Consider the following 15,092-nt stretch of genomic DNA (forward strand, 5'->3'; position numbering starts at 1 on the left):
TATTTTGCTTTAGCTGAAAATTTACATAGCAAATTCCTTTTCCAATCAGTTATTCATACACAGATTGTTCTGTGATATTGATTGCAATCCCCACAGTGTGTCGGCACTGCGCATATTTCCTTCCTTGGTCCCCTGTTTTCATTCATTCAGTTTCCCTGTCCCTCACTGCCTTCTCATCTTTGGTTTTGGGCAAATGTTGCCCTTTTGGTCTCGTATAATTGATTGTTCCAATAAGCACATTCTTCATGGGTGTTAGTTTGTTTTATAGGCCTGTATATTATTTAGAAGGAGCCCTGGTGGCTTAGTGGGTTAAGGCATTTGGGTGTTAACCAGAAAGTTAGCGGTTCAAACCTACCAGCTGCTCTGCAGGAGGAACCTGAAGCAATCTATTTCCATAAAGACTGAGAGCCTTGAAACCCAATGGAGGGTCGCTATAAATCAGAATCAACTCAGTGGCAGTGAGTGAGAATGGCTAATTATTGTGAACATTTTTTCATGCGTTTACTATCTGCCTGAATATCTTTTTCGGTGAAGTGTCTGTTCACGTCCTTTGCCCATTTTTGAATTGGATTGTTTGTCTTTTTGTTGTTGAGGTGTTGAAGTTTTCTGTACGTTTTTAGAGATTAGACCCTTGTCAGATAAGTTGTAGCCAATTTTTTTTCCCAGTTTGTATATTCTTATTTTTACACTTTTGGTGAAGTCATTTCATGCACATAACTATTTAATTTTTAGGAGATGTCAGTTATCTACTTTTTCTTCTGCTGTTTTTGCATTTTTAGTTATGTTTTGTAGTCTATTTATGCCATAAATTAGGGCCCCAAGGTTGTTCCTATGTTTTCTTCCAATGACCTTTATAGTTTCAGGTTTTACATTTCAGTCTTTGATCCATTTTCACCCAGTTTTTGTGTATGGTGTGAGGCATGGATCCTGTTTAATTTTTCTGCAGATGGATATCCAGTTTTAGTAGCACCATTTATTAAAGAGACTATCTCTTCTTCATTTAATGGACTTTGCCCCTTTGTTGAAGATCAGCTATGCTTGTTGTTGTTAGGTGCTATTGAGTTGTCTCTGACTCATACCGACCTTACATACAACAGAACGAAACATTGCCCAGTCCTGTGCCAGTCTCATATTCCCACTATACCTGAGCCCATCATTGCAGCAACTGTGTCAATCCATATCGTTGAGGGCCTTCCCCTTTTTCGTTGACCCTCCACTTTACCAAGCATGATATACTTCTCCAGAGAATGGTCCCGTCTGACAACATGACCAAAGTAGATGAGGTAAAGTCTGGCCATTCTCACTTCCAAGGAGCATTCCTGTTGCACTTCTTCCAGGACAGACTTGTTAGTTCTTTTAGCAGTCCACAGTACTTTCAGCATTCTTCGCCACCACCACAACTCAAAAGCATCAACTCTCCTTTGGCCTTCCTTGTTCATTGTCCAGCTCTTACATGCATATGAGGCAATTGAAAATACCATGGCTTGGGTTAGGCACATCTTAGTCTTCAAGGAGACATCTTTGCTCTTCAGTACTTTAAAGAGGTCTTTTACAGCAGATTGGCCCAGTGCAATACGTCTTCTGATGTCTTGACTGCTGCTCCCATTGGTGTTGATTGTGGAACCAAGTAATAAGAAGTCCATGACTTCAGTCTTTTCTCCATTTATCATGATGCTGCTTATTGGTCCAGTTGTGAGGATTTTTGTTTTCTTCATATTGAGGCATATTCCATACTGCAGACTGTAGTCTTCAATCTTTATCAGTAAGTGCTTCAAGTCATCCTCACTTTCACCAAGCAAAGTTGTATCATCTGCATATCGCAGGTTGTTAATGAGTCTTCCCACAATCCTCACACCACGTAATTCTTCATATAGTCCAGCTTCTTGGATTATTTGCTCAGCATACAGATTGAATATGTATGGTGAAAGGATACAACCCTGTTGCACTCCCTTCTTGATTTTAAACCATGCTTTATCCCCTTGTTCTGTTTGAACGACAGCCTCCTGGTCTACGTACAGGTTCCTCATGAGCACAATTAAGTGTTCTGGAATTCCCATTCTTCTTATTGTTACCTATCATTTGTTATGATCCACATAATCAAAAGCTTTTTCATAGTCAATGAAACACAAGTCAACATCTTTCTGGTATTCTTCGCTTTCAGCCAAGATCCATCTGACATCAGCAATGGTATCCCTTGTTCTACATGCTCTTCTGAATCCAGCCTGCATTTCTAGAAGTTCTCTGTCAATATACTTCTGCAACTGCTTTTGAATATCTTTGGTAAGATTTTACTTGCCTGGGATATTAATGATATTTTTTGATCATTTCCACATTCTGTGAGATCACCTTTCTTTGGAATGGGCACAAATATGGATCTCTTGCAGTCAGTTGGCTAGGTAGTGAGTGGTCTTCCAAATCTCTTGGCATAGTCAAGTGAGTGCCTCCAGCATGGTGTCCATTTATTGAAACATCTCAATGGATATTCCATCAGTTTCCGGAGCCTTGTTTTTTTCCAATTCCTTCAGTGTAGCTTCGACTTCTTCCTTCAATACCATTGGTTCTTGATCATATGCCACCTCTTGAAATGGATGAACATCGACCAATTCTTTTTGGTATGGTGACTGTGTATTTCTTCCATCTTCTTTTGATGTTTCCTTCATCGTTCAATATATTGTCCATAGAATCTTACAGTATTCCAACTCAAGGCCTAAATTTTTTCTTCAGTTCTTTCAGCTTGATAAATGCTGGGCATGTTCTTCTCTTTTGGTTTTCTAAGTCCAAGTCTTTGCACATTTCCTTATAATAATTGACTTTGTCTTCTCAAGCTGCTCTTTGAATCTTCTGTTCAGCTCTTTTATCTTGTCATTTCTTCCATTTGCTTTAGCTACTCTTCATTCAAGGGCAAGTTTCAGAGTCTCCTGACATCCATTTTGGTCTTTTCTTCCTTTCCTGTCTTTTTAATGAACTTTTGCTTTCTTCATGTATGATGTTCTTGATGTCATCCCACAGTTCTTCTGGTTTTCGGTCATTGGTGTTCAGTGCATCAAATCTATTCTTTAGATGATCTCTAAATTCAAGAGGGATATAATCAAGGTTGGGAGCTCTGGTAGTGTAGTGCCTAAGGCACTTGACTGCTAACCAGAATGCTGGCAGTTCAAACCCACCAGCCAGTCCTCGGAAGGAAGATGGAGCAGTCTACTTCCGTACTGATACTGCTTTGGAAACCCAAGGAGGAGTTGCTATGAGTCAGGTATGACTCAATGGGACATAACAACAACAACAACATAATCAAAGTTATATTTTGGCTTTCGTGGACTAGTTTTAATTGTCTTCAGCTTCAAATTGAACTTGCAGGTGAACAGTTGATGGTCTGTTCCCACAGTCAGCTCCTGGCCTTGTTTTGGCTGAAGATACTGAGCTTCTTCATCACCTCTTGCACAGATATAGTTGATCTGATTCCATGTACTCCATCTGGCGAAGTCCATGTGTATAGCCGCTGTTTGTGTTATTGGAAAAAAGGCATTTTCAGTGAATAAATTGTTGCTCTTGCAAAATTCTACCATGCGATCTCCAGCATTATGTCTGTCTCTAAAGCCATATTTTCCAACTACCGGTGATTCTTCTTTGTTTCCAACTTTTGTGTTCCAGTCACCAGTGATAATCAACACATCTTGATTGCATGTTTGGTCAATTTCGGACTGCAGAACTTGGTAAAAATCTTCAATTTCCTCATCTGTGGCATTGGTGGTTGGTGCATAACTTTGAATAATAGTAATATTAACTGGTCTATCTTGTAGGTATATGAATATTTTCCTATCACTGACAGCACAGTACTTCAGGATAGATCTTGATACATTCTTTGGGACAATAAATGCCACGCCATTCCTCTTCAACTTGTCATTCCTGGCATAGTAGATCATCTGATTGTCTGGTTCAGTATGGCCAAAACTGGTCCATTTGAGCTCACTAATGACTAAGATATCAATCTTTATGCATTCCATTTCATTTTTTATAATTCCCAATTTTCCTGGATTCATACTTTGTACATTCCATGTTTTGATTATTAATGGATGTTTGCAGCTGTTTCTTCTCATCTGTCCTCATCATTATGGTCAGCTGTACTCTGAGGGGGCAGTTCTTCCCCATTTTTATTTTAAGCACCTTCCAACCTGAGGGGCTCATCTTCCAGCACTATATCGGACAGTGTTTCAGGGCTATTCATAAAGTTTTCCGGTAATATATCAGACAGTGTTTCACTGCTATTCATAAGGTTTTCACTGGCCAATTCTTTGAGAAGAATTGTGCTTAGATAGATGAATTTACTTCTGGGATATCAATTTTGTTCCATTGGTCTATGTGTCTTTTGTGTACCAGTTTCAGGCTGTTTAGAATGAGAATTCCAGGACATTTAGTTGTTCTCATGAGGAACATGTACATAGACAAGGAGGCTGTCATTCGAACAGAACAAGGGGATACTGCATGGTTTAAAATCAGGAAAGCAGTGTGTCAGGGTTGTATCCTTTCACCATACTTATTCAAGCTGTATGCTGAGCAAATAATCTGAGAATCTGAACTACATGAAGAATTATGTGGCATCAGGATTGGAGGAAGACTCGTTAACAACCTGCGATACGCAGATGACACAACTTTGCTTGGTGAAAGTAAGGATGACTTGAAGCACTTACTGATGAAGATTAAAGACTGCATTCAACAGTATGGGTTACACCTCAGAATAAAACAAAAATTCTCACAACTGGACCAGTAAGCAGCATCATGATAAACGGAGAGAAGATTGAAGTTGTCAAAGATTTCATATTACTTGGTCTTCAATCAACACCAACGTAAGCAACAGCCAAGACATCAGACGGTGTGTTGCACTGGAGAAATCTGTGCAAAAGACCTCTTTTAACGTGCTTTAGAACAAAAATGTCTCCTTGAAGACTAAGGTGCACCTGACCCAAGCCATGGTATTTTCACTTGCCTTATATGCATGTGAGAGCTGGACAATGAATATGGAAGACTAAAGAAGAGTTGATGCTTTTGAGTTGTGGTGTTGAGGACCATGGACTGCCAAAAGAAGTAACAGATTTGTCCTGGAAGAAGTGTAGCTGGAATGTTCCTTGGAAGTGAGAATGTCCAGGCTTCGTCTCACCTACTTTGATCATGTTGTTAAAAGGGACCATTCTCTGGAGAAGGATTTCATGCTTGATAAAGTGGAAGGTTATTGAAAAAGGGGAAGGCCTTCAACAAGATGGGTTGACACAGTGGCTGCAATGATGGATTTGTTTATAGCAGGGATCATGAGTCTGGCCAGAGGACTGATGTGTTGTTCTGTTGTACATAGTGTCTCTATGTATTGGAGACAACTCAACACCACCTAACAATAATCAAAACAAAAAGGTTCTGAGATCAGGAAGTGTGAGGCCTTTGTTCTTCTTCAGTAATATTTTACTTATCCAAGGCCTCTTGCCTTTCCATATAAAGTTGATGATTAGTTTTTTCATCTCTGTAAAGAATGATGATAGAATCTGCATCAGGATTACATTATATCTATAGATTACTTTAGATAGTATTGACATTTTCACAATGTTAAATTTTCCTATCTATAAGCATGGCATGCTTTTCTATTTATGTAGGTCTTTTTTTTGTTTCTTGCATTAGTGTTTTGTAATTTCCTTTATTAAGTCTTTGATGTCCCTTGGTGACATATTCCTAAATATTTTTCCTTCCGTGGCTATTGTAAATGGTATTGTTTTCCTGATTTACTTTTGGAGTTCTCTTTATTAGTGTAGAGTAATCTAACTGACCTTTTATGTTGATCCTGTATCCTGCTACTTCACTGAATCCTTCTATTAGTTTCAGTAGCTTTCTTGTGGTGTCTCTGGAATTTTCTATGTATAGGACTATATCTTCTGTGAATAGGGATAATTTTACTTCTTCCTTACTAATTAGGATGTCTGTTATTTCCCTTTCTTGTGTTATTGCTCAAAACATATACATCCAATCTCATGGAAATAACCCATATCACAGCCTGCTTAAACCACTCAGAATTGTGGTTCAGCCAAGTTGACACACAGCTCCAACTGTCACACCTATGATGAGACTGGCAATCAACTCCATGGTGGAATCTTCTGTGAGCAGCTGAGTAGCTGCCTTAGGGATGTGGTCTGTTTCCAGTATATAAAAAACAGCTTTGAGAAAGGTCTCTGAGCTTTTTGGCACATCTGGATCTTGCATATAGCTGAGTCTTCATGTCAGTGGCTCGCCATTTTGTCTGCTGATCTTGGGACTGTTTCTGGACTTGAACTAGTGGACTGCCGTGTTGTTTGGTAATCCTGGGACCGTGCCTTTTTACTTGTTGACCTTGGGTTTGTCAGCCTTAGCATCCAGCAGCTACCTGACTTAAGAGACACCTACAGTTCCAGTGGGCCAGGAGCAAAAGGCAGAGCTGAAGCCCATGGTGGAGGGGCCTTCCCCCAGGCCCTAGAACTGGCACATTGAATGTGGACTTGTAGCCTCCAAAACTGTAAAAGAATAAATACCTGTCTGTTAAAGCCTGTGGTATTTTCTGTTAGAGTGACACTAGAGAGCCAAAACAGTCATGATGTATTATTTTTTGGATATATGGTTGAATTCTTTTGGCTCAAACTTTGTTGAGAATTTATGTGTCTGTATTCATGAGGGACCTTGTTCTCTAATTTTCTGTTTTAGTGGTGTCTTTTCCTGGCTTTGGTATCAAGGTTATGCTGGCTCTGTAGCAATGAATTCAGAAGTATTCCTTCATTTTTTGTGTTCTGGAATAGTTTGAGTAGGGCTGGTGTCAGCTATTCTCTGAGTGTTTAGTAGAATTCTCTAGACAAGGTGTCTTATCCAAAGCTTTTTCTGTTGTTCTTCTCTCATCTTTATTATTTTCTTTCTTCTGGTGACTATAGGCTTCTTTTGCTGCTTTTTCTGTTTGTGTGTGTTGTCCGGTTAAGGTAATTACTTTGATCTTTTTTTTTTTTCTGATGTTCACGTTTATTGTCATAAATTGACCCCTGAGCACTGCTTTTACTGTGTCCCAAAGGTTTTGATATGTTGTGTTTTAATTCTAAGGATTTTTAAAATTTCGTCTATTATTCTTTTTTTTTTTTTAACTTTTTATTGTGATTTGGGTGAAAATTTACAGAGCAAATTGGTTTCCCATTCAGCACGTCAGACAAATTTTGTTTTGTGACATTGATTACAATCCCTACAATGTAATAGCATTCTTCTCACTTTCTCCCTGTCATTACCATTTCCCTTTATCCTTCTTTGCTATCCCTTTCTGCCCTCTGAGCTTTATCCCTAGGCAAATGGTGCCCTTTCGATCTCTTGTTGATTGTTCTGAGGAGTGTGTTCCTCCCTGATGTTATTATTCACCTTATATACCTGACTGTTGTTTGGCTGAATGTTGAGCCTTGGGAGTGACATCAGTTCCAGGTTTAAAGAGTGACTAAGGGCCATAGTCTCAGGGTTTCCACCAGTCTCTATCAGACCAATAGGCCTGGTTATTTTTATGATTTTGAGTTTTGTTCCACATTTTTCTCCCACTTTATTCAGTATCTCCTAATGTGATCAATTTCAGAGTAGTTGGCAGTGGTAGCTGGGCACCATCTAGTTCTTCTGGTCTCAAGGTCATGGAGGCTGAGGTTCACATGGTCCTGGTCCCTTGGACTAAGTGTATTCATGCATTTTTTATTTTCTTCATTCTTTTTTTGCTCAGGATGAGGAGAGACCAATAGGTGTTAATAAGGTATGATTGCTTGATTTATTATATGTTTGCTTATATGTTGTCTTGGTTTTTTGTTTTATTTTGTTTTGATATATCTAGGCAGGCAGGGTGGGTATGCTACACTGGTCCCTAGTCTGGCAGCACTGCCGTGCTCACTACCTGCCTCCAGGTGGGCAAAAGCAGTGTCTGGCAGGGTAAACAAGAGTGTGTGCTCTGCTTAGCCAGGATGGGGGGATGGGGTTGGTGGACTCACAGGAACATGGTCTCTACCACTCACTATGTTGAGGGGGTGGGTGGTAAGTGGGCAGGTGTGCAGAAGTATGGATGCCACTGTTCACCGGGTCAAGGGGATGGAAAGTGGGCCGGTGGGCATGTGGAATCTTCCCCTGACCAAGTACAATAGGGATGGCTGCTCAGAGTCCAGTTGGAACAAGGACTTCCCATTGACAATCCATGGATCTGTTGCTTTATGCATACCACCCACTTTAATGGTCGGGTACCACTCCTTGTGGTATAGCTGACTGTGGATGCTTGCTCCCTCCCTACTCTGTGAACGCTAGGGTCCCTGGAACTCTCACCCTCTTTCATGTGCTTTCCCTCCTCAGATCTGGATCGTGTTCTGCTCACCTTGCTTCTCTCTGGGTCTTCCTGTGCTCCTTTCCCATGGTCACCACTGGGTTTGTCTCAAGATGGCCACACTGGACCAGGATGGCTGGCAGAGCACCTCTGCTCCATATCACTTATCATTCACTGCATTCTTTCCATTTCTTCTGCCAGTTGGTGTTCAGTTCTGTTCTTTTCCCTCCCATTAGATGTTCAGGGTTCTAGGATTGTCACCTTTATCTGTTTCACTTAGTTTCTCGGGTTTTTGCTGTAAGGAGACGGCATGGTGTGTCTGACCAGTCAGTCCACCATCTGGGCCCACTCCTCAGGTTTGCTTTCTTAAATGAGGTTTGATTTAACCTTGTTTAACTTCTGTGAGAAAATGATCACTAACTTAGAGTGTTAGAAGATATAGACCGAGTTCCTTTTCACTTGGGTCTATGAAAACATGGTAGGTATGGAACAACGGGGTCAAATTTTCCTATCAGAAAATCTGAGTTACCAAAAGAAGAATGTTTTCCTTGATTTGAAGTCATTTTACACTAGTATTCATAGACACGATAGGGATGATCAGCTTGATTCAATCTCGTTGAAATACTCAGCTACTAATAATCATGGGTCTCCCAATCCAAACTTAAGACTTGAAGTATCTCTCTGTTAGGATATTTTGGATTTGTTGAGCACATTCCCACAGGTTAGAATGATTTACTTTAATCCTTCTAAGTAATTTGATAAAGGACACACTGCCCTTGAGATACGGAACTTTGATCTAGCTGTGGCCTATTGTGAACCATATATAAAAACTTCTCAAAGTATCGTGTGGATAATGGTATGCTGGCTACTACCTCAGATGATTCTATTATCAATTTTTACTACATCTTAAATTTGAGTTTTATTTATATTGTTTTTTATTATGTAGTTATTAAGAAAAAACAAGTAAATTTAAGTAGAACAGGGCCATTAGAAATCGCTAATACATACCTAACTTGGTATGTGTTAGAGTAGCATGTTTAGACATGGGTCTGATGAATCAGATAGTCTCTAAGTTCACGCAACAATTCATTAATTGTTGGATGCTGCCGTGTGTCAGGCATTGTTCTAGAATGAAGAAAAAAAAAATCCCTGCCTTCAAATAGACAGAATGGTAAACTATATGATATATCAGATCACGGTAAGTTCAAAGGAGGAAAGAAAATGATGGGAAGATAGATGGGTTCCTAGTCCAAGTTCTGTATCCTCCATATTAGTATCTTCATGTATTTCTGAGGGCAGGAAAGGCTGTATTATGTGGAAGGAGCGGAGCCTTTTCAGTGTAGACTTGGCTTTCAATTCCAACTCTGAAGGCAGGCAAGTTACTTAACCTCATCTGTAAAATGGGGATAATGATTAAACCTATTTACTAGGGTTATTACAAGTATTACAGGAGGAAATGTATAGAAATCACTCAGCACAGGGCCTAGCATAAAGAAAGGGCTCAGTCAATGCTAACTACTACTATTACTGTTATTAATAAGTTCAATGCTAGGTGCCTCAGAGTCCCTGGTCCTGCTCCTTGTACCCCAGGCTTCAGGCTGGGGCCCTACTATCAGTGGCCACGTTGTCTGGAAGCCTGACAGGGATCCACTGACTTTGTGCCCTGGAACCTCATCTTTCATGCCCTGTCCACTGGATCAAGCATCTGTCTTCACTACCTTTGCTTGCCCCAGCTATACTGGACCTTGATACAGCCTTTGGACAGTGTTCCTGCAACAGAGTAGCACAGACATTTTGGCTCTTTCTCTCTTTCAGTTACTCAGTACATAGTGCACATTCAGTAAATTTCAACTGACAGGTTTCTGAACAGCAGGCAACTTGTTGTTTTACTTTAAATTCAATACATTTTTAAAGGCACATAAATAAGCAGAGTAAAATGCTTTCTGTGGAAGTCCTGTATTTGGCAAAGAGGGTTCTATGTGTGTATGTATGTATATTCTTGGTATGTGTATCTAAGTATGGAGAATATCTGTCTTCTGAAAGTGTCTCCTTTATTTAAATACTTCTTAATAATCCCTTGTCTTGTGAAATAATGTTTCTTTAGTAGAGAGAAGTTTATCTTTTATGAGTTTGACAATTTTTTTTTTGTCTTTTATAAAGGAAAAGACCAAAGTTGTGGAGCCCCTGGACTATGAGAATGTTGTCACTCAGAGAAAAACCCAGATTTACAGTGACCCTCTCAGAGACCTGCTTATGTTTCCAATGGAAGATATATCTGTGAGTTCACAAGCACTTGTATACAGAACTGCATAGCCCAAATCAGTTCTCAAAGCAAAAGTGTTCTTTTTCTTCTAGATCTCGGTGATAAATCGGCAACATAGAACAGTGCAGTCTACTGTACCAGAAGATGCTGAGAAAAGAGCCCAGAGTTTGTTTGTCAAAGAGGTAAGAGGCTCAGAAGTCACAGAATATTAATCATGCACTTGAAATCTTTTCCCTTTAATGTCAATGGAAAATAAAATTACTGATCTACGTAACAGATCTGCATAATGTGATAAAGAGGATGCAGTTTAAACATTTTCCCAAATATACTCTTAGTTTTTTCTTTTGGATTTGTGTGCTCCCTGGACATCAGAGTTTTCAAAAGGGCATATGAATTGGGGTTGATTGTAGCCAATTGCTTTAGAGAGAACACCAGTATTTCCTAAAGGAAGAACCCAAGTACCAACATTTCCCAAATGGTTTTTAAAAAAGCTTGTCTGCTAATTACCAGACTTGGAAAAAAAAAAAGTAGGTATATGCATACTTCTCCTGTATTTAAAATTGAAGATTCATGTTTTCTTTTAGTGTATTAAGACCTACAGTACAGATTGGCATGTGGTAAACTACAAGTATGAAGACTTCTCTGGAGACTTTCGGATGTTGCCTTGGTAAGGTTAGAATTCAAGAAAAGTATTTAAAAGCAGAACTGTTAAACTTTTTATTTTTTTTTAAACCTCTTATGAAACCTCTCAGTTAAAATTTTAATAAAACAAAACCTCAAATAACTAGCATATTTAGTAAATGGAGTATTCTGGTTAATTTTGAATACATTTTAAACTTGCTCCTTGAAATTCTTCCCAAAATGGCTGAGCTCAGTTTTTGGATTTGGTGCATGTATACTGACCAGCGGTCAGTGTAGATTAAAAGCTAAAAGATATTTGGCTCAATTTGACCGCAGGACATTGCTTGGGCAAAGAATTTAATTAAATTTTTCTTATTATGGTGAGTACATATCAGGACTTTGAACTAGTTCAAAATCATGGTTGACGCAGCGAAATCAGAACAGACCTGAATTTGTAAAATGTGGGTGTACCAGAATGGGAGAAAATACATGTCAAAACCCTGGAATGAGAGGCTCAAAAGAGGCATAGTGAGCCCTTTCAGGAACCTGATGTAGGAGATTGGGTTATTTATTACCAGGACTGTGGAGAATGACACACATTCACAGCAGTGCAATCAGCCACCATCTTTGAGCTGAGCACCATTGTTTTGGACTCTGCTGATCAAGAGATTTGATTGCTGTGCAACACACATTCTACCCTTATTTTCTAAGAGGGAAATTAAGTTTCTAGCAGGGTGTCAACCCTTAATTTTTCCTGTTCTGCTTATTATTCCAGTATACCCACATTTTACAAATTCAGGTCTGTTCCAGTTTCACTTTGTGAAACTTCATGACAGAACCAGGAAGAGCTGGTTCAAAGCCCTGATACATTTATTTGTGTCTGACTTATTTAACTCAGCATGATGTTTTTAAGGTTCATCCATGTTGTAGCATTTATCAGGACTTAATTTCTCTTTATGGCTGACCAAAGCTCCATTGTATGTATGTTCCACAGTTTGGTTATCCATTGGATATCCACATTCTAATGGTAGCATGCCTTATTGTTACTTGTCTCTTTCTCCTAAACTTTCAATGCTGAAAATTATTCTTGGTAACTGAGAGTTCTAGTACAATAACTGCCAAGCGTAGTGGGCCCTCAAAGCACTTCTGCAGTCAACCTGTATGTGGCCTGCCAATCATTCTTCAGGATCTGCAGTGACAGCTCGACCATGTGGTTTGCTAGTGCCTGTACCACACTTTCAGAGGCATATAGCAATGGTGAATGCTTCCTGCTTCCAGTACAGTCTATCTACCCAGAAGTACAGAGATGATTACACATATATGTGGTTTTTGCATCAGCTTGGAGGGCTCTTTTTTGTTATTAAAAAGATCTGTCATTTTAATTACTTGTCACCTCATAATACTTCTGCCTTTTTTTCCTTTTGTATTAGCACCATCAAGTTACCAGATATACTGTTCATTAAACCTTGCTCCTGGCATGGATTCTCCATTTTGGAGATAGATTTAGTAATATTTCAAATATCACTTCCTATTGTTCTTCAGTTACCATGCTATTTTTTAGGTACAGAGGGACATGCTGTCAAAAGTGCACATCTCTTTCAGTTGGGTTGAAGGACTGCTGTGAGCAGGCTGGCCCAGGAGCCAGACTGTTGGTGTTCAGATCTTACTTTTGCTGCTTACTGGCTGGATGACCTTGGGCCAGCCACTCAACCTGTTTGTGCCTCCCTTTTCTCATCGACTACTGCTAACCTCACAGGGTTGTTGTTGTTGTTGTTATGTGCCGTCGAGTCGGCCCCGACTCATAGCGACCCCTCCTTGGGTTTCCGAGGCAGTATCACTACGGAAGTAGGATTGCCCAACCTTCCTTCTGAGGAGTGGCTGGGGGGTTCGAACTGCCAGCCGTCTGGTTAGCAGGCAAGTGTCTTAGCCACTATGCTACCAGAGCTCCCAACCTCACAGGGTAGTATATATGAAATATTTGGCAAAGAATATTAGAGAAATAAGACATTCATACACCTTTTTATAGTTTTCAAAGCACTTTCCCAGAGGAGAAAACTTGAGTCCAAAAAAGCTAAGATGACCAGTCCAGGGTCATACAGAGAACAAATGAGAGAATCAGGATTCCATTGTTGCTTTTTATAAAATACACTTTATTTATTTATTTATTTTAAAGCGACATGAATCAATGCATTTTGTTTTGTTTTGTTTTGCAGTGTTCTCTCCTCTCCCCTCCCCTCCCACCCCTGGTAGTCAACAAAGGAAGTTTCCTTCCCTATATAAACATTTCCTTGACCCTTTACAATAACGAACTGATACTATATTTGTCCTTCTACAATTGACTTATTTCACTCAGCATAATGTCCTCCAAGTTCATCCATGTTTTACAGTATTTTTCAGGTACTATGTTTCTCTTTAGTGTTGCATAGTATTCCAATGTGTGTCTATACCATAGTTTGGTTATCCAGTCTTCTGTTGATGGGCACATAGGTTGTTTCCATCTTTTTGCTATTGTGAATAGTGCTATGATGAACATGGTTGTGCATATATCTGTTCTTGTCCTGGCTCTCACTTCTTTCAGATATATACCTAGTAATGGGATTGCTGGTCAAATGGTATTTCTAATTCCAGCTTTTTAAGGAATCGCCACACTACTTTCCATAGTGGTTGTATCATTTGACAGTCCCACCAGCAGTGAAAATACACTTTCTTTTTTAGTGCAGTTTTAAGTTTGTAGAAAAATTGCTCAAAGTAGAGAGTTCCCATCTACCTCCTCTTACCCCTGCACAGTTTCCTCTATTATTAACATCTTGTATTCATGTGGTACATTTGTTATAATTGGTAACATTAATATTAACTAAGTCCATGGTTTATATTAGGGTTCACTCTTTCTATTGTACAGATCTATAGGTTTTAACAAATGCATGCTGTCATGTGTCAACTGTTACCGTAACATACAGAGTAGTTTCTCTTACCTGAGCATGCCCTGTGCATCACCTACTTATCCCATTCTCCCTCACCCTGAACCCCTGGTACCACTAGCCTTTCTACTGTCTCTCTAGCTTTTAAGCTCTCTAGCTTTCAAGGAGCTCTGGTGGTGCAGAGGCTAAAAGCTAAAAGGTTGGCAGTTCGAGCCCACCACCCACCACCTGCTCTGTTGGGGAAAGATGAGGCAGTCTGCTTCTGTAAAGATTTACAGCCTTGGAAACCCAGTCAGTGGTTCTACTCCATCCTGTAGATCCTGTAGCGTCGCAATGAGTCGGAAACAACTCAGTGGCAGTGGGTTGCTCTAGCTTTGGCTTTTCCAGAATGTCTTGTCTTTTCAAACTGGCTTCTTTCACTTAGCAGGGTGCATATAAGTGTCCTCTATGTCTTTTTTATTTTGATAGCTGTTTTTATCATTGAGTAAAATAGCATTGTATGGATGTACCATAGTTTGTTTAGCCACTCACCTATTGAAGGATGTCTTAGTTGCTTATGTTGCTGTTTGACCTGGGGAAGGAGACTCTGCCACCAATAGCACTTCTGGCCACATTCCTTGCCAACTTCTGTACTCCCTGACTAGGCATTGAGTATCTGGGCTGGCTTCTTTACTGCTGGCAGCACATGTGGGAGACCTTATAGAAAGTAAGTTAATCAGAGGGGAGAATCTACATTTGGAAAGGAGAAAATGATTTCTCCTTCTTATGTCTTGGCATTTTCTTGTGTATGACAGAATCAAGTCTATAAGCCTTGTATTGTTTCGTTCATGGCTTTGTTCCTTTCTTCTGTTTAGTGTCTAAGATAGTTCTCTTGCATTTTCAGCAAATCTCTGAGACCAGAAAAGATTCCCAATCATGTATTTGAGATTGATGAGGACTGTGAGAAAGATGAGGTAAGTAT

At 39.7% G+C, this 15,092-nt stretch overlaps 1 protein-coding gene across 1 annotated transcript in view; it reads left to right on the forward strand.

Annotated features, from left to right (window-relative positions):
- The first annotated feature begins 10,009 nt into the window (after nucleotides 1-10,009).
- Nucleotides 10,010-15,092, forward strand: part of DOCK11 (dedicator of cytokinesis 11) — a 165,764-nt gene continuing 160,681 nt past the window's right edge. Inside the window, 6 exon segments of the mRNA XM_042782197.1 lie at nucleotides 10,010-10,048; nucleotides 10,050-10,109; nucleotides 10,490-10,606; nucleotides 10,685-10,774; nucleotides 11,177-11,259; nucleotides 15,015-15,084. Coding sequence (XP_042638131.1) covers nucleotides 10,010-10,048; nucleotides 10,050-10,109; nucleotides 10,490-10,606; nucleotides 10,685-10,774; nucleotides 11,177-11,259; nucleotides 15,015-15,084 — 459 coding nt within the window.

This window comes from Orycteropus afer, unplaced genomic scaffold (assembly GCF_000298275.1).
Source record: "Orycteropus afer afer isolate SDZICR_OR568_19922 unplaced genomic scaffold, OryAfe1.0 scaffold00259, whole genome shotgun sequence".
In the NCBI taxonomy this organism is placed as follows: Eukaryota; Metazoa; Chordata; class Mammalia; order Tubulidentata; family Orycteropodidae; genus Orycteropus; species Orycteropus afer.